We start from the raw sequence: 27,180 nt of genomic DNA, 5'->3' as shown, positions 1-27,180 counted from the left end.
TTGATCCACCAACTGATCCCCCTGGGCAGCAGGTCACGACTCCTCACCCAGGGAGGGGGATCTCTGCTTCACCCACTTCATTCATCTCTGAATCTCACTATGTGGAGGTTGAAAGGCTCGTATTCCAAAGCCTAAACGTTTCTCCTCAACTTCAAGATTTTCTGGTCTCCTCCAGAAAACCATCAACTAGGCTCAGTTACCAGCAAAAATGGTCACGCTACGCTCCCTGGTATTCGGCCAAGGGAACAGATCCACTCACCTGTCCACCAGAACGCCTCCTGGAATATCTCCATCTGCTTTACCGGGAAGACCTCGCCACCTCCTCACTTCGAGTACACTTCAGTGCCATAGCAGCTTACCACACTCCTCTCAACGGGGAACCTATCTCTTGTCACTCACTCGTCTCCAGGTTCATGAAAGGGGTCCTGCGACTATGGCCCCCGACTCAAAAACCTCCAGTACCGTGGGATATAAACATAGTGTTACAGCAACTCATGCTACCACCCTTCGAACCACTGGACACCTGTCATCCCAGGTACCTTCCTGGAAAGTGCTCTTCTTGGTTGCCATCACCTCTGCAAGGCACATCAGTGAACTACAAGCCTTAGTTCACTATCCACCCTCACTTGCATTTTACCATGACAAAGTAATGCTGCGTACACATCCTAACTTCCTACCAAAGATGGTTTCTGCTTTCCACATCAACCCAGACCATCACCCTCCCAACTTTCTACCCAAAACCTCATGCAACACCTTGCACTTGTCCACATTAAATTTCATCTGCCATTTGGATGCCCAATCTTCCAGTCTTGCAAGGTCCTCCTGTAATGTATCACAGTCTGCTTGTGATTTAACTACTCTGAATAATTTTGTATCATCTGCAAATTTGATAACCTCACTCGTATTCCTTTCCAGATCATTTATATATATATATATATATTGAAAAGCACCGGTCCAAGTACAGATCCCTGAGGCACTCCACTGTTTACCCTTTTCCACTGAGAAAATTGACCATTTAATCCTACTCTCGGTTTCCTGTCTTTTAACCAGTTTGTAATCCACGAAAGGACATTGCCTCCTATCCCATGACTTTTTAGTTTTCGTAGAAGCCTCTCATGAGGGACTTTGTCAAACGCCTTCTGAAAATCCAAATACACTACATCTACCGGTTCACCTTTATCCACATGTTTATTAACCCCTTCAAAAAAAATGAAGCAGATTTGTTAGGCAAGACTTCCCTTGGGTAAATCCATGTTGACTGTCCCATTAAATCATGTCTTTCTGTATACTAGTACAAGATGCTTCCCTCTTCCCATAGGCAACGAGACCACCGTATAATTTCCTTGTATCCCACATACAAGGGCCACTTAGAGACTAAACTCGAATGGGATCGGTATCACACTCAGGACCTTGATGGTCCATGGAGACGGTGGGACACTTGCCTGGTTCATCCACCCAGTGGGAAGCTAATGCCCATGGACATATAGGAGACCTGCTGTCAGGAAGGGTGATCCTTTCTCCACCTGATGTGCTCCTGCTAGCATCCAACATTGGGGAGGTAGAAGGACACATCAACATACCTGAACCTACCGATCCAGAAGCACGGCATGGGGGTGGGGGGGGGGTGTCTTCCAGTAAGTACCCTGCCTGGAAGGACTACCATGGTAATTGTGCCAACCACGCAAGGTGGAGTGAAGAACATGTATCAAACCACCTCTGCTACCCAGGAAGTGTGTAGAATTTGTGTAATTTTACTCGCCAGGTCAAAAATCTGGAATGCCATACCACTGAAACTCAGACTACAACATGACCTCAGGAAATTTAAGAAGGATTTGAAAACCTGGCTATACACACAGGCCTTTACCATCGTGAAAGGAGATTCTTAGAGTCATCATCTGTTGTTTTTTTGTTCTATTTAGGATTTTAGTATTTATTGTGTATTCTATTTTATTAGTAATGTTTTATGTTTTTAGATTTCTTTTATAAATTTTACATTTGGCTTTTATTTTTAAGTAATTTTTTGATGTATTTTATTTGATTATTAATATTTATTATGTTATTATGTTAGTGTTTAAAATGTAAAACGTTGTGATGGTACTACTTAACGACAGTATATAAAAGCTGTTAAATAATAAAATAAATAGAAGATTTTCTCCTCCATGCTTAGCAAGAAGGGCAGTGGCATCGGACAGGGTGCGTCAGCGCCATCGCAGTCTATCATCTCCTCAGGATGACCCCCGGAGCCGCTTAAGGCAAACGCAGAAGGTGATTTCACACGTTGGATCCCAAATCTGCCCAACCTACTGTGACCGCTGCGTACACTCGGAGTCTAGCACTCCTAACTGGGGCATCCTTCAAGATGAAGTGCCCAAGCTCCGGGTCCTAGTGCATCTTGTCTTGGTCCGGCAAACATAAAACATTCTGAAGATGCACTGAAGCCACCGAGACAGAGCAATTGTGGCATCCATCGCACTATGAGGGATGCGCTCGTCATGGATATTCGTGAGCCGCCATGCGACCGTTATTGCATGCCTTACACATTACACCACTGCTGATCAACAGGTGGCCGTAGAGAGGATCGACCCATCCTCTGTCAAGGACAAATGAGACTCCACGACCACGGGTCAGGTTGATTGCGTCATTGGAAACTGGAAGAGGCAGTACCCTGCCCCCCCCAGGGGGCACTGATGCTCCGACCTTCCAGCTTGGGACTCCCCAAACTCATGGCTAATTCAGCCTGCTTATCTGCGGAAAAGAGCAAGTTCGCTTACTGTAAACAATGTTTTCCGTGGATAGCAGAAAGAATTAACCCATGTAATTCCCGCCCGCCTCCCTGGACAGTCTCCTATCAGACTCCATCCAGAGCTTGGATAACAGACTGAGGCAGGATGGGAGTCACATGGGTACATAGAGCACATCTCTGTGTGCTTTGAGAAAGCTCTGCCACCTAAAGGACCGGAGGACATTCCCCAAAGTATCAAGCCTTAATGTTTAAATGATGTTTAGAAAGAATAGTGGAGGATCTCTTGAAGGGTCAGGAGCCCCTCCACCAGTAACTCTTAAATATTCTCTCTGTTGCACAGATACAGATATAAGCAAGTTAAGGGCATCCATGCAGTTATTCTCAACTTGTTTAAGTGTATTGATATGGGTTAGTCTCAGTATGCTGCCATCTCAGCAATATAGGGGCCAGATAAAGGCCAGTTAGTTGTCTTACCCTGATGTACTTGGATTTCTCAGATCCATTAATCTTCAGCTTTCCAGGATCCTGAAGCCTGTTGTGATCTAAATGCTTTGATGGGGCCTCCTTTTGAACCCCTGGTAGTGCATTCTTGCTGGCATTTTGCTCAAACAGAAGGGTCGGCAAGCTTAAGGATCTTTTCTTAGCAGATCCAAATAGAAGAAAAAAATTGCTCAGGCAGTCTGAATAAAGCTGTAGTGTTTCTCTTAACATCCCATGAGTGGAACATTATCTCCTTTACATTAGTAGGATTTGGGACAAAAGGTACACGCAAGATAACTTTCTGGTTAGCATGGGAACTAGAATTTATATTAGGAACAAGCGTGGGAACAGGGCTAACAACTTTATCCTCAAAAACCTAAAGAAAAGGAGAAACATAAAATACTGTCATCTACATTTATGCATTTCCAAAGCTTATAAGAGTAGCAAAACCTTTCCAGATGTTCTCAGAATTATTCTGCCAGAGCAATTACTACTTTGTGGAAAAATCTCATGCTTCAGGATAGGAGATCTGCAGGGAGAGCCTCTGGGAGTTTTATTCATATTGCCACCAAACACTAGAGAGCAAATAGCTAGGTTTTGGCAGATGAAGCCTTCAAGCTACGCTCAATCAAAATCAATAAGATGCTCAGTGATTTGAAAAAATACTCCAAGATCGACTCACCAAAGACAAAATGCCCTTGTCCCACCCCCTTTCCAGTAATTTGTTTTGGGAGGGTGACATAAGTGCTTGCCCTGCCCACCCCAGCGCAGCCCTCACTCTCCTCCACTCTCTCTTTCTGGTGCAATGCTCTTTCCTCCAGTCACTCCCCGTCTCGGTGCAGACCTCTCAATTCTCTCTTCAGCCTTCCTGCTTTCCTCTTCCCTTCAGCCCTGCTGCCAGCAGTCTGTCTCCTCCCTGCCATCCTGCTGTTTCCTTCTAGGCCACGATTGTGACTGAAGAAGTCCTTTCCTGCTCCCACCTCACTTTTGGGGGCCCAGTCGGGGCTGGAGATGATGCCGCTATAGGTTTCCGGGCTCTGATTAGGTGCTGAAGATGTTGCCTTCCTGTTTCTAATGCATTCTTGCCAGATAAGTGAATTTTCAAAACCCTGAAGATACTGCCAGGATGGGTCCCAATGGTACTGACTGTTCAAAGAGCCTAATAGAAGAAATTTTGTTAACACAAGAACAATAAGAACCAGTTTTTTTGGAGTGGTGATGGCAGCGTGTACTTTATTTATGCAACTGCTTAGACTTGCTGCTTGCAACTCTTTGCCCCTTGTTGCTTATTGTGATCATCTTTGTAAGTGTTCTTATTTTCCAGCAGGCATGAAAGATTTTTTTGGCATACACGCAAGTAAGGGAAAGAATACAGGCCTAACCATTTTTTTTTCTCTATTTTCCTCCTTTACTTGTCTGTGGGCAAAATTCTCAAACTGTAGAGGACGAGTCACTTGGTTCACTGAGAGGAGGAAGAGGGGTTGAGTTCCACATTGTAGCAGTGGCCTCAGGTCTCTTAACACCCCAGGCAGGACATACCCAACGATCCCGAATGTTGTTTGGAATTAATAGAAAATTGCCAAATGAAAACATTTTTCTTTTGAGGCTTGGATTGCTTAATTGGTGGTACAGTACATTGCTTCTGGCACTGTAAGTGAAATTGCAAAGCCAGAAGTTGGTGTTTAAAAAAAAAAAAAAAATCCTTCAGTTTTACAGCATTGCAAAACAATAGTAGGATAAAGTTTTAATTTCCAACAAGAATCTATTTTGATTTCAGTTTGTTCGCTTGTTAATTAACTGGTCACTATAAGCAACTATGTTCATCAACTATAAATATTCATATTTGTTCACTGTAGGTTTTTAAATAAGAGAAGAAGTGCAGCTTATAGATACTATCGGATGAAGGTAACTGAAGTATGCCTATCTCTGGGCAAATCTTCCTATTTAGAAGCCTTAAAAGCCGAGGAAGATAATTTAGACCATTCTGAATCAGAAGAGTCCCTGACAGAGGAGCACATGATTATGGAAACCCAGCTGTCTGAGCCCGTAATTGTGAAGAGAGAAATGGAAGAACCTAAACCTGGACTGCAAGAGCACGAGGCCCAAGATGCTCTCCTGCCAGCACCCAAGGCCGAGGCTGGACAGGTCAAGGAGCATGCAGTGGAAGAGAGAAAATTAACACACAGTAGTGAAGAGGTAGGACTAAAAGAGCCCAAATCTGAAGAGATTGAACAAATAAAACCTGAGGAGACTCCTTCACTGGTTCCCAAGGCCCAGGAGGCTCCCCAGCCAGCACCCAAGGACAAAGAAGAGAGAGAACAAATGCGCCATACTGAAGAGGTAGGACTGAAGGAGCCTAAATCAGAAGAGACTGAATTTATAAAAACTGAGGAGATACCTCCTCTGGCACCCAAGACCCAAGAGACCCCCCAGCTGGTACAAAAAGCAGAGATGGATCAGGTCAAGGAATGCTCAGTTAAAGAGCAAGCACACACCCACAATACTGAAGAAGCAGGCCTAGAGCCCAATTCAAAAGAGACTAAACTGATAAAACCAGAGAAGGCCCCTCAGTACTTGTCCAAGACTCAGGAGACTTCCCGGCTGATGCCTGAAGCTGAGGCGGGACAGGGTAAGGAACTTGAAGTGGAAGAGAGAAAATTAACACACAATACTGAAGAAGCAGGACTGAGAGAGCTCAGCTCAGAAGAGACTGAACTGATCAAAACTGCAGAGGCCTCTCAACCCCTGCCAAAGGCTCAGGAGACTCCCTCACCAGCACCCAAAGCTGAGGCAGAACAGGTCACGGAACTTACAGTGGAAGAGAGAGAACTAATAAAAAATAGTGAAGAGGCAGAACTGATAAAACCTGAACCAAAAGAGCCTAAATCTGAAGAGACATCCTCCAAGCCTACTGAAGAAGCAGAACTAAAAATGGAGTTGGGAAGCAAGACAGTAGAAACGCCTGCTGCTGAAGACAGCACACCTGCCTTAGAAAGCTCAACTCCTACTCCTGTACATTACCCTGTTACACGAAAGAGAGGCCAATCTATGCAGCAGTCTGTGAGTTCACCCAAGCGGGTGTGTGCCACAGAAGAAGCCCAAGGTATGTATCCTTATGTCTAACAGGAACCTTTTAAACTCCAGTGTTGTGTGTGTGGATTTTGGAAGAGACCAGTTTGAAGCAACTGTCTCTCTGGACCAGGTTACTAATGGGCTTGTAAATGAAATCCAAGGTAATGCATCTGCTTTAACATTTCATCATCTTATTTGCTACATAGAAGTATTAAAATATTTTCTATTTTTTTTTTACACTGTTAAGCATCTTGCTGTAATTGTGTAATTATTGTCCAGTTAGTTTAGAGAACATCATTGCTGTCCCTTTACGACATATGGGGTATCTGGTTCTATTTCTGGTTGCATGTCAGAGATTGTAGATCTTCAACTTCTTTGTGCTTGTCTGTTTTACCCAAGAGATTTATGTTAATTATTTCAGTCTTTGGAGTTTCCAGGATTTTATCCAACTCTCAGGTCTATCCTGTAAAGTGCGTCCGCGGTTTCCCCGTCCCTAACCGGCTCTCTACTCACTTTCCGGCCGCGTTAGCCCTTCCTGCGATCCCGAATCCCCTTTAACCTACTCCTACCGCGTCCTAAATTCCCCGGGCAACCCCTTCCGCACGCGGCATGTATATTGTATGCAAACGAGCGAATTAGCTATTCCCTAGCATCCCGTAACCTGTGCCCCGACTATCGCTAGTTTTCCCTGCCGTTTTGTCGCGCGTTTAACCTGCAAACTTACCGCCTACTCTGACCCCTGCGGTAGAGGCAGGGGTAAGGGTAGGTGGCAAGCTTTCCCCCAGCCCCCGCTCACCTGCCCCGGCCGCGATCATGGGTGCCGGTCTCCGTGGCAGCCCCAGTCCTCTCCCCTCCTCCCGAAGCCAAAAAAAAAAAGCGAAAAAAACGTTGCAGCCCCCCTGGACTGGGGCTGCCACGGAGACTGCTTTCCCTCGTGCAAGTAAGTTGCTTCGCCGCTTCAGTTCTTCCCTCCTCCCGGAGCTGCTTTTTCAGCCTTGCTCCGGGAGGAGGGGAGAATAGACACTAGCGGCGAAGCGAAAAAAAAAACAAAAGCAATTTTGGTTTTTTTTTTCCAAAAGCGACAATTTTGTTTTTTTTCCAAAAGCGACTTACTTTTGGGATCTGTCAAGATCCCAAAAGTAAGTCGCTTTTGGACGCCTGCACAACTTACTTTTTTGCAGCCATCAGCAGGAACACGATCGTAGCTCCTCCCGACGAAGATGGCCGCCTGCACGGGGGAAAGCATGCAATTGGCCGCCGAAGACGTGACGTCATGACGTTTGGCGTCACGGGATGTGACGCCACGTCTTGAGCAGCCAATTGTACACTTTCCCCCGTGCAGGCGGCCATCTTCGTCGGGAGGAGCTACGATCGTGTTCCTCCTGCTGATGGCTGCAAAAAAGTAAGTTGTGCAGGCGTCCAAAAGCGACTTACTTTTGAGATCTTGACAGATCCCAAAAGTAAGTCGCTTTTGGAAAAAAAACAAAATTGTCGCTTTTGGAAAAAAAAAACCCAAAATTGCTTTTGGTTTTTTTTTTTTGCTTCGCCGCTGTCAGTGTCTTCCCTCCTCCCGGAGCAAGGCTGCTTTTCGCGCCCTGCTCCGGGAGGAGGGGAGAAAATGACAGCGGCGAAGAAAAAAAAAAAAAGCGAAAAAACCAAAAGCAAGAAGTAAGTCGCTTCGCCGCTTCCCTCCTCCCGGAGCAAGGCTGCTTTTCGCGCCCTGCTCCGGGAGGAGGGAAGAGTGAAGCAGCGAAGCGACTTACTTTTTGCTTTTGGTTTTTTTGCTTTTTTTTTTTTTGCTTCGCCGCTGTCATCTCTTCTCCCCTCCTCCCGGAGCAAGGCTGCTTTTCGCGCCCTGCTTCGGGAGGAGGGGAGGGGGGACTGGCAGTCCCGACTTCCTGGTATCTGTCATTTCAAATGACATTTGAAATGACAGATACCAGCGTGGCGTGAAGCCTTAGGCCCGCGCACCCAGGATACTGTATAGGCGCTCTATCCAGTAAAATGGGTTGCGCGGGCCTAAGGCTTCACAGACGCGGTTTACATTTAAATAAAATTAGTGTTCAGGATCGAGCGGTAGGTGAGCTGCACTGTGCGTGCGGCAACCGCGGGTGCCGCAGGCACTAACGCAGCTCTTCCTACCACTCGGTACTGGATAGACCTGTCTGTTGCTGAAATTCTGTGGGGTAGTTACCTGTATGTACCCGGATCAGTCCAGACAGGTGGGTTTTGCCTCCCTTCCGGCAGATGGAGACACAAAAACTCGAAGAGCGCCCCTCTTAACTGGGTGTAGTACCAGCATCTTCTCAGTATTTCTCTGTCTCCAGCAGATAAAGGTGGTGCTTAACCTGCGGCTGTGTCCATTCTAGGTTTTCAAAAAACAAAACAAAGAGATTAAAATATAATTGTTTTCTAGCAGAAACAGCTAAGGACAAGAAAGGATCCTTTATTCCTCCCAGGGGGATGGCAGGTCCTAGTGGGACCATCCCCCCTGGTCGCAGGTGTCCGTTGCAGGGTCGGTGACTCGGAGTTGTTCTCCTTTCTTTAGTGGCATGGGGGGTGGTGATACCGTGGGTCTGCCCCCCCTCCCCCTCCCCCCAATTTCTGCAGGCTTTGGTCAGAGCCGGTAAGCTTGTTTAAAAAAAAATTAAATTAAATTAAAACCCAAAAAGCAGAGGTCACTGCTGGCAGCTGCCTTTTTGTGCTGGATCGGGGGCTGTCAGCAGCTGGACCCTGTTTAGGCCATTCCCCGCGCCTTGGGATCTCAGATTGCTTGCTTATCGGCACACCCCCCCCCCCCCCCTTCCCGCTGCGATGCTGTGGGTGCCAGATGCACGGTCTGCGGAGAGCTTGCTTCGCGGCTCTCCCGCGAAGGACTTTGTGTGCGTTGCCTCCCCAGAGGGGGGAGGGCTCTTCAGGGGCAGCAGGGGCAAAAACAGGCAGGACCCACGGTGCGGGCAAGCGGCCTGCTCCGTCAGCGCTCAAGGCCGACCCATTCCTGCTGATTGTGGGTACAATTTCCATCTTGGAGTCCTTTGGCACGGTTCAGCAGATGGCAGTGGGGGAAGGGGGATCTCCTGCCTGATCTCTCTCCGGCTAGTTTGAGTGCAGATATTTGGGAGGAGGAGCCCGATCCCCGCGAAGAGGGTTCTAGTGGCCCAACTGATTTCCCCGTGGTTCTTGGGAGTGCTGGGGGCCCTACTAAATTTACTGCAGACTTTGTGCTTCTCATGCACGAGGCCTATCTGGCCAGTCAGGCCCGTTCGGGGGCTTCTCACCAGCCGAAGTCCTGCCAGCTAAGGTCCCCAGGAGACAGGATCCCCAGGGGGCTGTTCGTATTTGGAAGATTAGGAGTCCCGCTTCTCGGCGCGAAGCGGGGGACCCCCCTTAGGATCCTCTGGTCCCTTGGGGACCACAGCTCAGGATTCAGTGCTCTATCCTTTCCTTGCGGGAGATCAGGGCGAGGAGCCAGATAAGTCTCTTCCTTTAGATGGGGACAATCCAAAAGTCTTTCGTTTATTTCAGAGGGAGGAATTGGACCCTCTAATCCCACATGTCCTAGAGGAGCTGGGTATTGTGGTCCCATAGGATGTTCCAGGCCAGGACACGGTAGACCCTGTCTTGTCTGGCTTGTGAGGACCGGCGAAGACCTTTCCTTTTCACCATATGGTGTAGCAGTTGATGACCGGGGAGTGGAATGCTCCAGAGACAGGTTTGAAAGTGGCCAGAGTGACGGACAAGCTCTATCCTTTACGGGAGGAGAGGCTGGACCTGTTGAAAGTGCCCAAGGTGGATGCCTCTGTGTCAGCTGTCACCAAGAGAACTACCATCCCGGTCGCTGGGGGCAGCGGCCCTTAAGGACCTGCAGGACCGGAAGCTCGAAGTGCATCTCAAGAGAATTTTGTTAGGTGTCAGCCCTCTACATTCAGGCGGCTGTCTGCAACAGCTTCATGCTCCGTGAGGGTCTCCACAGGGTGCAGCAGCTGTTGAGCATTAGGGACCTTCCCCCCCCCCCCCCCCCCCCCCCAGGAGTCTGTTCAGGCCAAGTGCTTGGAAGCAGCGGTGGCCTATGGAACGGATGCCCTGTATGGTCTTCGTACTTCCTCCCGGGCTATGGAATCAGCAGTCTCGGCGAGGCAGCTTCTCTGGCTTCACAATTGGTCAGCAGATGTATCCTCCAATGCCCAGCTCAGTGCGATGCCCTTGAAGAGCAAATTTCTTTTTGGCAAAGACTTGGACCAGCTGATCAGGTTTTTGGGCAACAACAAGTTACACAAACTTCCAGAGGATAAGCCCAGAGGGGCTAGGGGTTTTCTCCCCACCCGCTCTCGTTTTCGGGGGCAAAGGCGGTTTCGTCAGAACAGGGCACTAGGAGCAGGTCAACGACAGCCCGCAGGAAGGTCCCAATCCTTTCAAGGATGTAGAGTGAACCGGGATGGCGCCACTCAGGGGTCCTCGGCTCCAAGTCCTGCCAATGAGATACAGCCGGCCTGTTCCTCCATCCCACTGATAGGGGGTCGGTTGGCCCTTTTTCACGAGGCATGGGGCAAGAAAATGTCGGACCAGTGGGTTCTAAGTATCATAGAAAGCGGTTACGCTTTAGATTTTGCTCGGCCTCTACATGACCTGTTTATCATCTTGCCATGCGGCTCCCCATTGAAGAAAGTGATACTTCAGCAAACAATCCAGCGTGTGCTCAGTCTGGGGGCCATTTTTCGTGTCCCTCAGGAAGAATGTGGAGTTGGCTGCTATTCCATTTACTTCGCGGTGCCAAAGAAGGAAGGCTCCTTCCGCCTGATTCTGTACGTGAAGCAGGTGAACAAAGCCTTCAGAGTCCCGTGATTTAGGATGGAGACCCTACGCTCAGTTATAACAGCCGGTATGCTGAGGTGAGTTCTTGGCTTCCCTAGATCTGATGGAAGCGTATCTGCACATAGGGATTCGCAGGGATCACCAGAGGTTTCTCCGTTTCATGATCATCGGGATGCAATTCCAGTTCTGTGCCCTCCCTTTCGACCTAGCTACAGCTCTGCGCACGTTCACCAAAGTGGTGGTGATGACAGCAGCCCTCCAGCGGGAGGGAGTGCTGGTCCTCCTGTACTTGGACAACTGGCTCATCTGAGTGGAGTCAGAGGAGCTCTGCAGGCAAGCAGTAGACAAGGTCTTGTACCTTTTGGGGTCCTCGGTTGGTCGTCAACCATTCCGCGTCACCTTCGTCCTTCTCAGTTTCTGGACTTGTTAGGAGCATGTTTCGATACCCATGTGGGCAAGGTCTTTCTAGTGAAGGGAAGGATCAGGAAGTTGCAGTCTCAAGTTCAACATCTGTTGGCGGTGGTGCCCAGGGCCTGGGATTACTTGCAGGTCCTTAGCTCCATGGCATCCACTCTGGAGTTGGTCCCGTGGGCATTTGCTCATGTGAGACCCTTACAGAAAGCATTGCTATCCTGTTGGGACCCGAGGTCAGAGCAGTTCCAGGCATCCTTACCGCTCACAGAGTCCTCCAGGTTCAGTCTTGGTAGGTGGATTGTCCGAAAACACTTGCGGTGCAGGTTGGACCTTGAAATACCACAGTGGATAGTAGTGACCACTGACACCAGCCTCTCCGGTTGAGGGGCGGTGTGCCAATTCCAGTCTGTTCAAGGATCAGTGGTCGAAGGAGGAGGCAAAGTGGTCCATCAATCGCCTGGAGACCAGAGCGGTACGACAGGCATTAGAGAGGTTTCTTCCACTCTTGCGCAATCGGGCGGTATGGATTCTGTCACACAATGCGACGACAGTAGCCTACATCAGTTATCAAGTTGCTCTAGAAACAGAGCAGCTGATGGCCTGGGCAGAGAAGCATCTGGCCTTGTTAGCAGCATCGCACATTGTGGAGACCGACAATGTGCAAGCGAATTTTCTGAGCCGCCAAAGGCTAGACCCCAGAGAGTGGGAGCTGTCATTGGAAGTGTTGAGCCTCATCTCATGTAGGTGGGGCACTCCTCACCTGGATTTGATGGCAACTCGAACAAACGCCAAGGCACCCCGCTTCTTCAGTCGCAGAAGAGAGCACTGAGCGGAAGGGGTCAATACCCTGGTACTCCCGTGGCCGCATGATGTTCTGCTTTGTGTTTCCGTCAAGGCCTCTGATAGGCAAACATTTCAGGAGAAGTTCACTCGGGGAAGTTAATCCTTGTGGCCCCGGAATGGCCCCGAGGCCCTGGTTCGCTGACCTAGTCAACCTTGCGGTGGATGGACCTCTGCGGCTGAGTCATTTTCCAAACCTGCTGCATCAAGGCCCTATATTTTTCGACCATGTGGATCGCTTTTGTCTAGTGGCCTGACTTTTTTGAAAGGCGGCAGTTAAGGAAGAAAGGCTATTCAGAAGATGTTATTGCCATTCTGCTTTGGGCCCGGAATTCCTCTACTTCTTTAACTTACGTCAGCATCTGGAAGTTCTTCGAATCTTGGTGTCACAAGCAGGGAATCCTTCCTCGACAGATCTCGGTGGTGCAGATCCTAGCTTTCTTGTAGAGAGACCTCAGCAAACGTTTTTATCCCAGGACAAGCAGGATGCTAGTCCTCACATATGGGTGACATCGGTAATGGAGCCCTATAGGGAAAAACTTCTGTCAAAGTTTCTATGAATCTTTTGACTGGCACTCAGAGTGCCTACTGAGCATGCCCAGCATGCCATGATGTTCTCTGCCACAGGGATCTCCCTTCAGTCTTCTTTTTTCCGCGGAACCGTTAGCCTCGCAGTTAAATTGGAGTCCTGTGGTGATTTTTCTCCACACTTCAAAACTTTTCCAAAAAAGTTAGAAAAACTTCCAACCACAAGGGTCTCCCTTCTTTACCATCGCGGTAAGTTTTTTTTCTCTCACTTTTGTCGGTTCCGCACCGTTTTTTCGTGCCATAGTCGTCAACGGCTGTCCGACTAAAATGGCTTCGGGCTTCAAGAAATGCCCAAATTGTGCTAGAACCATGTCCATAACGGACCCGCACCAGGAATGTGTACTCTGCCTCGGCGAGAACCACAATGTCAGGTCCTGCCCCTTGTGCGCCAAGATGACATCGAAGGAACGTCTGCTCCAGATGGAGAAAATGGAGCACCTTTTTAAAATTCAGTTGCTCCCAACAGCATTGTCGTCAGCTCAATCGTCTCCGTCTGGAGCGATTCAGAAAGTGATCTTTAAAAAACGACTTCCAGGGTGAGGCCAGAGATGCGTCTATTCCCTCCCCCTCGCCATCGTCGAAGGCGTCCACATCGGGCAGTGAAAAATCTAAGGAGAAGCATCGGCACCGATGCCCACACGCCTCAACCATCGATCCGATGCCCGCTACGTCATCGACGGAATCTGCCGCCTCCGCTAAGAAAGCTCGGCTGAGCGTGGAGTCTCCGAGGCCTATGATTCCAGGGTGATCCCCACGGGTATCGGTGCAGGGTACTGTACCTCCTCAGGGCTCTGAGGAGGTACCGGCATCGCCACCACCGCCTCCCCCCATAGCTGCTCTGATTCCATCAGCTATGCGGGCGGAACTTGATGGATACATCCGTCAAGCGGTCCGAGAAGCACTCCTAGATACGATGCCATTACAGCCATCGACACAGACTTTGCCATCGACACCTGCTCCTGGTGCCATCGGATCCATTACCTTCGACACCGATGTCACCATCAATCCCGCCGCCGAGGCCATCGGTGCCTCCTCCGATGACTCCATCGATGCCAGCTCCAGAGGTTTCTATTTTCCAACCTCTTATGCAAAAACTGGATATTTTAGTCGATGCCGTTTCAAAAAAACCTCAAGGCATTGAGGAGGACACCTTACCAGAACCCACACCAGGACCTTCAGGAGTTCCTAGGCCTCATCACCCACAGTCTCCTCTATTCCCATCAATTCCAAAGACTTTACCATCGATGCCTTTTAGGCCACGGCTGACAATACACCCAAGGGACACTGGAACAGACACTGACACGGATGTCTCTTCCGATGAGGACATGCTTTCTGAACCTTCACCTCCAGAAGACCGCAGAAAGTCTTCTCCGGAGGATTTATCATTCTCCAACTTCGTAAAGGACATGGCGGAGACTATCCCTTTCCAATTATAGTCAGAGATAGATTCCAGACAAAAGACACTGGAGGTTCTACAATTCGTAGATCCACCAAAGGAAATATTGGCTGTGCCAGTGCATGAGGTGCTCCAGGAACTCATGTACCGAATGTGGGAACATCCTGGCTCACTTGCATCGGTTAACAAAAGATCAGATGCAACATACCTAGTTCAACCAATTCCAGGATTCCAAAAGGCTCAGCTACCTCACCAATCCGTGGTAGTTGAGTCAGCACAGAAAAAAGCTAAAAGGGTGAAAACGCACTCCTCAACACCACCAGGGAAGGATAATAGATTCCTAGATAATTTAGGCCGCAAAGTATTTCAAGGATCTATGTTAGTCTCTCGAATTGCTGCTTACCAGCTCTTCATGAATCAATACCAACATAATCTCTGGAAGCAGATCCAAGAGCTTACCCAAACACTCCCTGAACAGTTCCAGAAAGCCTTCTTTCAACTAGTACATAAAGGCCTAGAAGCAGGCAAACATGAAGTTAGGGCGACTTATGACAGTTTTGAAACTGCATCTCTGTCAGCTTCGGGAAATACAGCTCGTCGGTGGGCTTGGCTTAAGGCATCAGACTTAAGACCAGAGGTACAGGAGAGGCTGGCCGACCTTCCTTGTCTTGGAGACAACCTGTTTGGAGACAAGGTAAAGGAAGCAGTCGCCATGTTAAAAGAACATACCGAGACTCTGAAACAACTCTCCTTAATTCCTCAGGAGTCCCAACCTCCTTCCAGGAGACTTCCCAGACGGGATACAAGGTGTCCATATTACCGCCAACGACGCTACTATCCTCCAACAATCTATACACGACCATCTCGCCCAGCTCAGCATCCCCAGTCTAGGCAAAGGCCTTCCAGGCCTCAACCCCCTCCTCAGACTGCATCAATGTCAGGGTTTTGAAATATTCTCAGAGAGCAGAAACCCATCCGTCAATCCACTCCCACACCTACCAGTAGGAGGTCGCATAGCCTTTTTCCATCACACCTGGACCTCCATAACTACAGACCAATGGGTACTTTCCATTGCAGCTCAAGGGTACCGATTGGATTTTCTCACTGTACCAAAAGAAACTCCACCAATCTCCTCTTGGACAGTGAACCACCACTCCAAACTTCTAAAAACAGAACTATCCACCCTTCTGAGAGCCAGGGCCATAGAACCAGTTCCCGGGCCCCAGCAGGGCAGAGGATTCTACTCCCGCTATTTCCTCATTCCAAAGAAAACAGGAGGCCTACGTCCTATCCTAGACCTCAGAAATCTCAACAAATTTCTCAAAAAAGAAAAATTCAGGATGGTATCATTAGGCACCATGCTACCTCTTCTTCAAAAAGGGGATTGGCTCTGCTCTCTGGATCTTCAAGACGCCTACGCTCACATTCCCATCTTTCCTCCTCATCGCCAATACTTGCGATTTCTGGTCGAAGGACAACATTTTCAATACCGGGTGCTCCCATTCGGCCTAGCCTCAGCACCTCGAGTATTCACAAAGTGTCTAGCGGTGGCAGTGGCACACCTCCACAAACAGAAGGTGCATGTATTTCCTTATCTAGACGATTGGCTCATCAGGAGTTGGACGAAAGAAGGAGCTCTCAATTCCCTCAAGCTCACAGTCAACTTACTTCACTCCTTGGGGTTTCTCATCAATTATCAGAAATCCCATTTCACACCATCTCACCTTCTACAATTCATCGGTGCAGATTTAAACACCATCATAGCAAAAGCATTTCTTCCAAGAGACCGTGCCCATACACTCTCTCCGAACACAATCTTGAGTCACAGCTCATCAGTGCCTCACCCTCGGTCACATGGCCTCCACAGTTCACGTCACTCCCATGGCCAGACTAACCATGCGACTAATGCAATGGACACTCAAAACACAATGGATTCAAGCCATTCAACCATTGTCCTCTCACATTCAAATAACTCAGGAACTATGTTATTCCCTCCTCTGGTGGATATCAATGAACAATTTGCTCAAAGGTCTACCTTTCCAGCAACCAATTCCACAAGTAACATTAACTACAGATGCGTCCACTTTAGGTTGGGGAGCGCACATTGGTCATCTGAAGACCCAGGGGACATGGATAAAAGCCGAAGCCTCTTTTCAGATAAACTTCCTAGAGCTTCGAGCTATACGTTATGCACTGCATGCGTTCAAGGACTGCCTTTCACACAAGACTGTTCTGATCCAAACAGACAACACAGTAGCCATGTGGTACATCAACAAGCAAGGGGGAACAGGTTCCTACCTCCTTTGCCAAGAAGCAGCACAGATTTGGGACTGGGCCCTAGCACATTCAATTCTTCTACGGGCCACTTACCTAGCAGGCATCCACAACATAATAGCCGATCGCCTCAGTCGTCAGTTCCAACCACACGAGTGGTCCTTGGATCCAGCGACAGCAACCAAGATCTTTCAATGTTGAGGTCAACCAACAATAGATCTCTTTGCATCTCATCTGAACTACAAAGTGAACGATTATTGCTCCCTGCTACGACAGGAGAACAGCCTGCCAAAGGACGCCTTTGCTCGCCATTGGAACTCAGGCCTGCTATACGCGTATCCACTGATACCGCTCATAACCAAAACTCTAGTGAAGCTGCAACAGGACAAAAGGACCATGATACTCATAGCCCCATACTGGCCTCGACAAGTATGGTTTCCCACACTGCTAGACCTCTCAGTCAGGGATCTCATTTGCCTGGGAGTAGCTCCCAATCTCATAACTCAGGATCAAGGTCAGTTGCGCCATCCCAAACTCCAATCCTTAGCTCTGACAGCATGGATGTTGAAAGCTTGATCTTACAACCACTCAACCTTCCAACCACTATATCTCAAGTGCTTATAGCGTCATGTAAACCTTCCACTAGAAAGAATTATTCCTACAAATGGAAAAAATTTACTTTGAGGTGCAAACACAACAATACTGATCCTTTCACTTGCTCTACTACTTCGTTATTAGACTATTTATATTATCTTTCAGACTCTGGTCTCCAGACTTCATCTGTAAGAGTACACTTAAATGCAATCTCAGCTTACCACAACAAACTGGGAGATGCACCTATCTCTACACAGCCTCTCGTCAGTAGATATATGAAAGGTTTAACTCCCCTTAAACCTCCATTTCGTCCCCCAAGCATACAATGGGACCTAAACGTAATATTAACCAGGCTCATGCGTTCTCCATTCGAACCCATAGATACCTGTGATCTAAAATTTCTTATATGGAAAACTGTCTTCCTCATAGCCATTACATCAGCTAGAAGAATCAGTGAACTGCAAGCACTTGTTACATACGAACCTTTTACAAAGTTCCTACATGACAGGGTGGTCCTCCGTACTCATCCCAAATTCCTTCCTAAGGTAGTCATGGAATTCCACTTGAACCAATCTATAGTTTTACCCACATTCTTTCCAAGGCCTCATTCTCACCAAGGAGAAAAGAGCCTTACATACCTTGGACTGTAAGCGTGCACTATCTTTCTACTTAAACCGCACTGCAGTCCAAAGGAAATCCAGTCAACTTTTTGTATCTTATGATCCAAACAAACCAGGTAAGGCAGTGGGTAAACATACTTTGTCAAACTGGCTAGCAGATTGCATACAGTTTTGTTATGAAAAAGCAGGCCTTACTCTTCAAGGGCGAGTAAAAGCACATTCAGTCAGAGCAATGTCAACCTCAGTAGCACACCTTCGCTCTGTACCTATTCTTGACATTTGTAAGGCGGCAACATGGAGTTCTCTTCACACCTTTACAGCTCACTACTGTTTAGACAAAGAAGGAAGACAAGATTCAGCCTATGGACAATCTGTCTTAAAGAACTTGTTTCCAGTTTAAAGCCAACTCCTTCTACATCCAACCTGCTGTGATTTCGGCTGATTCATTTCCAACAACAATACTTCACCATTGTTTCACTACAAAATGACTCAGCCTCTAGCTTGCTAATCACCCATATGTGAGGACTAGCATCCTGCTTGTCCTGGGATAAAGCAAAATTGCTTACCTTGTAATAGGTGTTATCCCAGGACAGCAGGATGTAGTCCTCACGAAACCCACCCGCCACCCCACGAAGTTGGGTCCGATATGTTTTTTTATTTTATTTTTTGGCTAACGCTAATTGCTACAAAACAGACTGAAGGGAGACCCCTGTAGCAGAGAATATCATGGCATGCTGGGCATGCTCAGTAGGCACTCTGAGTGCCAGTCAAAAGTTTCAAAGAAACTTTGACAGAAGTTTTTCCGTATAGGGCTCCATTACCGATGTCACCCATATGTGAGGACTACATCCTGCTGTCCTGGGATAACACCTATTACAAGGTAAGCAATTTTGCTATCCTTTAATTCCCTGCAGGTGTAGGTGGCGGCCTTGGGTTGCCTGAGGGGTAAGTTTCATGGGGCGCCACTGGCGGCACATCCGGATGTGGTACGTTTCCTCTGAGGGGTGAAGCATTTGAATCCCCCAGTTCGTCTGGTATGTCCATCTTGGAGTCTTAACTTGGTCCTCAGAGTCTTGTGCGAAGCTCTTTTTGAACCTCTTAAGGCAACCTTGAAGGATTTAACTTTGAAGACTGTTTTGGTGGCAATCTGCTCGGCTTGGAGGGTGTCTGAGCTACAAGCCATCTCGTGCAGGGAACAACTTTTACGAATTTCGGATTCTTAGGTCTCACTCCGGACGGTTCCCTCCTTTCTTCCAAAGGTGGTCTCAGCCTTCCACTTAAATCAGCCAGTGGAGCTCCCAGCTTTTTCCGAAGTTCAGAAGGAGGCGCCTCACGCTAGAGAATTGAGGTCTAGAAGTCAGGAGGACCCTGTTACGGTACCTCAAGGTTACTAATGCCTTTCAAGTCTCAGATCATCTTTTTGTTCTCTGGAGTGGCGCTAAGAAGGGGCATAAGGTGTCAAAAGCAACCATAGCTCGTTGGTTGAAAGAGGCTATTGCGTCCACTTATATCTGTCGAGGGCGTCCAGTCTCTGAAGGTTTAAAAGCGCATTCCATACGGTCGCAGGCAGCTTCCTGGGCAGAGTGCCCATTGGTTTCGCTGCAAGAAATTTGCAGGGCGGCAACATGGAAGTCCTTACACACATTTGCCAAGCACTATTGTTAGGATGTCCAGGCACCAGAAGCTGCCAGTTTTGGGAGTGGTGTCATTCGAGCAGGACTCTCCAGGTCCCACCCTAAATAGGGAAGCTTTGATACATCCCAGCTGTCTGGACTGATTGGGCTCGATTAGGGAAAGGAAAATTGGTTCTTACCTGCTAATTTTCGTTCCTGTAGTACCACGGATCAGTCCGGACACCCGCCCTTTTTTCCGTGTGGGCATGCTTCTTAGGAGAGTCCGCTCGCTCTGTTTTTCTTTTCAGCTTTCTATACAGGATCCATGCGTTTTGGTCTGATCGCAGAGTATTTCTATGTACATGGTGTTGTTCATTTCCTTCTTGTCCTTACTTGTCTCTTTGGTTCATTGGTTACAATACATTTTTCTGTTTTGAGAATTCTAATACTGAGGAGACGCTAGTACTACACCCGGTTAAGACGGGCACTCTTAGAGTTTTTCTCTGTCTCCATCTGCTGGAAGGGAGGCAAAACCCAGCTGTCTGGACTGATCCATGGTACTGCAGGAATGAAAATTAGCAGGTAAGAACCATATTTTTCTATATTCTAAAGCCATTTAGACTATAAACTCACAAGTTATCCATCTAAATGGCTAATGCAACATATTCAGCCACTTATCCAGCTAAATTATAGCTGGATAACTACTTACCAGCTATAATTTAGCCTGATAAAGGGACATTTCAGGGGTGTTACCTGGAGGGGCTGAGATATCTGGCTAACCTAGCTGAACATCGGATATATCTGGTTAGGTTAGATATCTTTTAAACCTGCTTCAGAGCAGATCTAAAGTTATGCAGCCTTGTGTGGCCGGATAACATGCTATTTAACCAGATATCTTGCTGGGAGCTAGAGGCAGCACCTGAAACGTAAGTGGGAGAGTGGGTCCCTCGCTCCCGGCCAGCAATGATAAGGTATCCGAGGGGATGGGAAGGGAGGCCGGTGCAATTATGGGGGGGGGGGAATCAGCCAATGGCACAATTTTTTTAAAAACTGAGGCAGAGGGCACGGGTAGAATACCAGGGATTTTTAAAGGATTACAATTGGCTTGGAGGTGAAGTTAGCACCGCCCGACAGGGCCTTTGTTTAAAGTTTTGAGGGGAGGGAGGGGATTGGCCCGCTTACCCTGTTTGTGGGGGGTTTTTTGGTTTGGTTATGACAGCGCTACTTGGATGAATATCTTTTCAAGATATCCGGTTAAGTAGCACATTATCCGGCCACCCAAGGGCACAAAACGAAAAACCTAACCAGCTATATTCAAATATTAGACGGTTAGATTTTTTTTTTTTGTTATGCAGCTACACCAAGATGTTTATCTTGCTGAAAATTTGGGACAAGTTATCCAGCTAATGTTAGCCGGATAACTTGTTCACTAAACAACCTAATGAATATTGGCCTCTAATTTTAAGGAACTGGAAAATAGGATGATACTTGGTTCACAGGAAATACTTGTTTAGGGCGTGCGTCCATGAAATAGTACTTTATTATTTCTTTAAGATGTTCAGATTTTAAGCTGGATACTATTGACTTAAAACTGGTAGGAAAAAGAAGAAAATATTCTTTCATTTTTTTTCCTGAATCTGGATTTAGTGGTTGACTCCGCCAGAACTAGGAGCGAGAAGTCACGTGATCGTCCGGGAAGACTCAAGACGGTAAAGCAGAGAGATATGAAATGTCAGCCTGTGTATGTGTGTGTGTGTGTGTGTGTATGTATATGTATGTGTACGTATATATATATATATATGTATGTATGTATATATACAAGCCGTTAAGCCCGTTAAAACGGGCTACACTAAAAAAATTTTTCGGTCCGTTGTCGGACACCACCCGTCTACACGTCTTTTCCCTCACTACCCTTTCCCCTCGCTTATTCACCTCAGTCACTCATCCTCCTCCCCCTCGGTCACTCACCCCCCCTTCCCTCCCCTGCCCCTACTCAAACTCCCTTCCCTCATTCTCACCTCCCCCATCATTCTCTCTCCCACTCCCTCCCCTTCCCTCACTCTCACCTCCCCCATCATTCTCTCTCCCACTCCCTCCCCTTCCCTCACTCTCACCTCCCCCATCATTCTCTCTCCCACTCCCTCCCCTCCCCTTCCTTCACTCTCCCTCTCCTCCCCCTCACTCTCACCTCTCATTCTCCCTCCCACCTCCCCCTCACTCTCCCCTCCCCTTCCCTCACTCTCACCTCTTATTCTCCCTCCCACCTCCCCCTCCTTTTCCCCTCCCCTCACTCTCACCTCCCCCCTCCCTCACTCTCGATCCCCACACCCTTCCCGCTCCCTCTTATGCTCTTCAGCATGGCCTGCTCATGGAGACGGGAGGTCTCCGGGGATACCTCCCCAGCGCGCACCTCAGCTGCTCCATGCCACCGCCGCCACATTTCCTCCCGATATCGCTGCCGCCGCCGCTCCTCCCACCTATTGTAGCTCGGCCCGCCTGACACTCGCATACTGCCGCTGCTCCGCTGCTGCTGCTCCTCCCAACGCCATCTTAGCTCCGTTCTGACCGATGTGCTCTCCCGCATGCGCAGTAGAGCTGCTCTCTACTGCGCATTTGCGGGCCGTTGGTCAGAGCCCATTTATAAGGTAGATAACATCTCCTAATTAGCAAAGACATTTGTTTTATGTAGTGTTTTGGGTAATACAAACTGTGTCCCAAAGCACTTGATAAAAACACAATTTCTTTTATCGTCCAGCAAGACCATTCCAGACAGATAGAAACAGAGAATAAAATATTTTCTGTAACATCCTACTTAAGACACAGTGCCCCATCAATTCCTTAATATTTCTCTGTCTCCAGCAGATGGTGGAGGTGCCAAATTCAGACTGAAGTTTGAAGGTTGGAGGTTCTTGTGGAAATATTGCTCCCAGAGGTGGCTAGATCTTTTGGGGCTATTCTGGTCAATTAGAGACGAGCAAGGGAGTTGGTGATCCTTGGCTTTGTTTGCTTCCATTCAATGGGGAGGATCTGAAAGCCAGTGGTGCTGGCTCCTTCTTTCCCACTCCTCCCCTCTCTTCAGTGGATCAGTATTCTGTGCTTTTTTTCCTCAAGTGTTTGTAAATTATAAAAGAGAAAATAAAAAGGTGTTTCAGCTGCTATCAGAGAGGAAGGAGCAAGGTTGCTTAGAGAATGCTACTGACAAGCGACAGCTTCTCTCATGGTGCAAGGGGATCAATGGCTCCATTTTAGCAGTGGGTGAGGAGAGAAGTTAGGCTTTAGTTTTTTTGTCTTCAGCTGTATGTCTCTGAGCATTGCAGTTCCCTGTAGGTACCCAGATCAGTCCAGACTCCTGGGTTTGCCTCCCCTCCAGCAGATGGAGACTGAGAAGTTTGAATGGATTTTTCCTTATACACTGAGGTGCCACCTAGATCCTGTCAGTATTTCTCTGACTCCAGCAGATGGTGGAGGTGCAAATCCCTTCAGTCTGGATTAGCTAGGAATATTTAAAAATATAGTCCTTAGTTTGAAAAAAAAAAAAAGAAGAAAACTTAGCATTAGAAGAACTAAGAAACTTTAAGCCTCCCAGGGTGTTGTCAGGTCCTGGTGGGACCATCCCCCCTGGTATTTAAGGCTGAGGAGCAGAGGGTTGAGAACCCTGTAACCGGCCCTCTGGTCATTTTTCTCAGGGTGATACCAGGGAGCCTGATTCACTCACCCTCAGAGGGGGACAGGTCCTGTTTGTTGTTAAAAAAAAAAAAAAAAAAAAAAGAATGCGAACAATGGCAGTGAGGTAATTTTTTGGTTGCCTTCTGTCCAATGGCCTCTCCGTTCTCCCCCACCGCTGACTGCCTGCCAAATTGTCACGTCTGTTCCCCACTGCGATTATATTACTTTTTTGGCGCCATTCAACATGCCCCATGGGAAGGCCTGGAGCTCCTGTGGCAGTGCGCACTGCGCTCTCAAGCCGGGATTTGCTCAGAGTGCCTCCCCAGGGGGGGAGGGCACCTCAGGGATGGCAGAAAATGCAATTTCCCGCGGTGACGATTCCTGGAGTCACCGGTGAATTAGGCATAGAGGTTCCTCAGGAGGACATGCGGCTGGGAGCTGTGGATCCCACTGATGGTTGGTCTCAGCGGCCCGGCTCGGTCTTTCCCTTTTCATATGTCTGTTACTGACCTGTTTTGGGAGTGGGACACTCCAGACTTAGGTTTGAAGGTCAGCTGAGCTATGGACAAATTATATCCTCTACTGGAAGATGCTTTGGACCTCCTCAGGGTGCCTAAGTTGGATGCAGTGGTCTCTGCAGTGACAAAGACGACGACTATTCCAGTGACGGTAGCTATGGCCCTTAAGGATTTACAGGATCGCAAGTTGGAATTACAACTAAAGAAGATTTTTGAAGTGTCAGCTCTGGGGGTCCATGCCGCCATGTGCAGCAGTTTTGCGCTGAGAACCAGCCTCCATGGGTGCAGCACTTGCAATCGATAGCATCCCTTTCGGACGCAGATGTGGTTCAGGACGGCCGGCTGGAGGCCGCGGTTGCTTACAGTGCAGATGCGCTTTATGATCTACTTCATACTTCAGGCAGGACTATGGTTTCGGCAGTCTCTGCCCGAGGGTTCTATTTTTATTTTATTTATTTATTTAATTTTTATATATCGAATTTTCATGGCTCGGAACTGGTCTACTGATGTTTCTTCAAAAGCCCAGCTGGGATCCTTGCCCTTTAAGGGAAAGTTGCTATTCGGGCAAGAGCTGAAGAACATGATCGAGTCTCTGGGAGAAAACAAGGTCCATAAGTTACCGGAGGATAAATCCAGGACGAGGGGATCCTTTCCCCAGCGATCAAGATTCAGGGGGAATCGACGTTTTTGATCCTCCGGATCTTCGTCCTAGCTGGCAACATTCCTGGAATCAGTCCTTTCGAGGCTGACGTCCCGGTAGCGATGGAGCCCCAGAGGCGCATGGGGGTCTCAAGTCCGCCCAATGAAGCGATGCTGGTTCACTCCTCCATACCAAAGATAGGGGGCAGGTTGTCCCTTTTCCTAGAGGAGTGGACCACTTTGACCTCGGACCAGTGGGTCCTCAATATAATAGAACAAGGCTGCGCTTTAGATTTTGCTTGGCCATTCTGGGAGCGATTTCTGGTTTCCCTGTGCTCTTACGATCAAAAACGTTTAGCTGTGCGTGACACCCTAAGACAACTGCAGGACTTAGGCACCATAATTCCAGTCCCTGCAGGAGAGCTAAGGCAGGGTCGCTACTCCATTTACTTCTTGGTACCCAAAAAGGAAGGCACTTTTCGTCCCATCCTCGACTTAGAGAGTCAATCGGGTGCTAAGGGTGTCTCGATTTCGCTTGGAAACTCTTCGGTCTGTGATAGTGTCCGTTCACAGAGGAGAGTTCTTAGTGTCCTTAGACCTGACAGAGGCGTATCTGCACATAGCCATCTGCCCAGATCATCAAAAGTATCTGCAGTTCGCAATCCTCAAGCATCACTTCCAATTTTGTGCTCTACGGCGCCCAGGGTATTCACCAAAGTAATAGTGGTAGTGGCAGCGGCTCTCCGGAGAGAGGGTATCCTGGTACATCCTTATTTGGATGATTGGCTGATTTGAGCGAAATTGGAGAACCTTTTCCGGAAGGCGGTACAGCGGGTCCTACAGCTGTTGACCTCGCTGGGCTGGGTGGTCAATCCGGACAAGAGTCATCTGATTCTCTCCCAGTCCTTGGAGTTTTTGGGTGCTTGGTTCGATACCATCTTGGGCAAGGTTTTCCTTACCGAGGAGCGAATTACCAAGGTGCAGACTCAGGTGGAGGCCTTGCGATCCATGCCTCGTCCCAGAGTGGCATTATTTACAAGTTCTCAGCTCGATGGCTTCCACTCTTGACCTAGCCCCATGGGCCTTTGCGCATATGAGGCCTCATTACTCTCCTGTTGGAATCCGCTCTCAGAACAGTTTCACCTTCTTCCACCCCTTACGGACTCTGTGCATTCCAGTCTTGTGTGGTGGCTCCTCCCGGACAATCTGCGTCGGGGAGTGGACTTGGAGATACCATCTTGGACAGTGGTGACTACAGATGAGTCTCTCCGGTTGGGGAGCGATTTGTCAGGGAACAGCGGTGCAAGGCCAGTGGTCAAGAACAGACTCATCTTGGTCGATCAATTGGTTGGAGACCAGAGTGGTTCAGTTAGCTCTGCAGGCCCTCTTTCCCTTGGTAGAGGGAACTTCAGTAAGAGTGCTGTCCGACAATGCAACGACAGTGGCCTACATCAATCATCAAGGCGAAACCAAGAGTCGACCAGTGGCAATGGAGGCCCAGCTGTTGATCAGCTGGGCAGAACAGCACCTGCACAAGATAGCAGCCTCTCACATAGCCGGAGTGGACAATGTGCAAGCCGATTACCTCAGCCGCCACCAGCTGGACCCAGGGAAGTGGGAGCTCTCCGAAGAGGCATTCCGTCTCCTATGCAACCACTGGACCATGCCCTCCTGAAGGCGATATTTTGCAATGCCAAGGCCCCCCCGATTCTTCAGCGATGCCAAGAGCCAGGAGCGGAGGGCGTAGATGTCCTGGTCCTTCCCTGGCCGACGTACATTCTGCTGTATATGTTTCCGCCTTGGCCGTTGGTTGGCAAGGTGCTGTGTTGCATTGAAGCTTATGTGGGCGAAGTGGTGCTAGTGGTGCCAGAGTAGCCGCGTCGCCCATGGTTTGCGGACCTCGTGAATTTAGCAGTAGATGGACCTCTGAGGTTTCATCAGTCTCCGGACCTTCTGCACCAAGGCCCCATTTATTTACAAGAGGCAGATCGCTTCTGTCTAGCGGCATGGCTTTTGAAAGGCAGAGATTAAGGAGTAAGGGTTACTTTGGATGCAGTGCTTGCCACAATCTTGCAAACCTTCTACCTTCATGTCGTATGTCAGAGTTTGGGGTGCTTTTGAGACCTGGTGTCTGGACTACGAGGTGGAGCCGTCCAGGGCTTCTGTTGCGGATGTTTTGGCCTTCTTGCAGGCAGGGCTGGCTAAGGGGTTGGCTTTTAATTCCCTAAGAGTCCAGGTGGCGACCCTTGGTTATTTTCAGGGTAAGGTGCATGGTGTTGCCTTAGCATCCCATCCAGATGTAGCTTGTTTTGTTTTTTTGCGAGTGGCCAAGCATCTGCGTCCTCCGGTTCGGAAACCCTGTCCCTCGTGGACGCTGAATCTGGTCCTCCGCGCCCTTTGTAAAGCGCCTTTCGAGCCGTTGAAGTGAGCGACTCTGAAGGATCTGACCTTGAAAGTGGTCGTCTTAATGGCTATCTCCTCAGCAAGGCATGTGTTGGAGCTTCAAGCCTTCTCTTGCAGGGAGCCCTTCCTAAGGTTTACAGAGGTAGGTGTCTCCTTGCGGACGGTTCCCTCCTTTCTCCCAAAAGTGGTGTCCTCCTTTCATTTGAATCAGTCGGTGGAGCTCCCTGCCTTTGCAGACATGGATTCTTCTACTCCTGAGTCTAGGGATCTACGGAAGTTGGACGTGACACGAGCACTATTGCGTTACTTGGAGGTTACGAATAGTTTCCTTCTCTTGGACCTTCTTTTCATCCTGTGGAGTGGCCCCAGGAAGGGTAAAAAAGCTTCAAGGGCCACTATTGCGCGTTTGCTAAAGGAAGCTATTGTCTTGGCATATCTAGTTCAGGGCCATCCAATCTCGATTGGTCTTCGGACTCATTTTACTCGATCGCAAGCGGCCTTGTGGGCA

The 27,180-nt window shown here is 48.5% G+C and overlaps 1 protein-coding gene across 1 annotated transcript in view; it reads left to right on the top strand.

The window, feature by feature from the left end:
- LOC115097804 (involucrin-like) overlaps positions 1–27,180 on the top strand; it is a 110,065-nt gene that overhangs the window by 50,755 nt on the left and 32,130 nt on the right. The window contains exons 3-4 of the mRNA XM_029613867.1: positions 5,080–6,326; positions 21,094–21,155. Of these exons, the coding sequence (XP_029469727.1) occupies positions 5,080–6,326; positions 21,094–21,155 (1,309 nt within the window). The remainder of the gene's footprint in view (positions 1–5,079; positions 6,327–21,093; positions 21,156–27,180) is intronic.

Source organism: Rhinatrema bivittatum, chromosome 8 (assembly GCF_901001135.1).
Source record: "Rhinatrema bivittatum chromosome 8, aRhiBiv1.1, whole genome shotgun sequence".
Taxonomy (NCBI): Eukaryota; Metazoa; Chordata; class Amphibia; order Gymnophiona; family Rhinatrematidae; genus Rhinatrema; species Rhinatrema bivittatum.
This window is presented reverse-complemented; position numbering and strand designations above follow the sequence as displayed.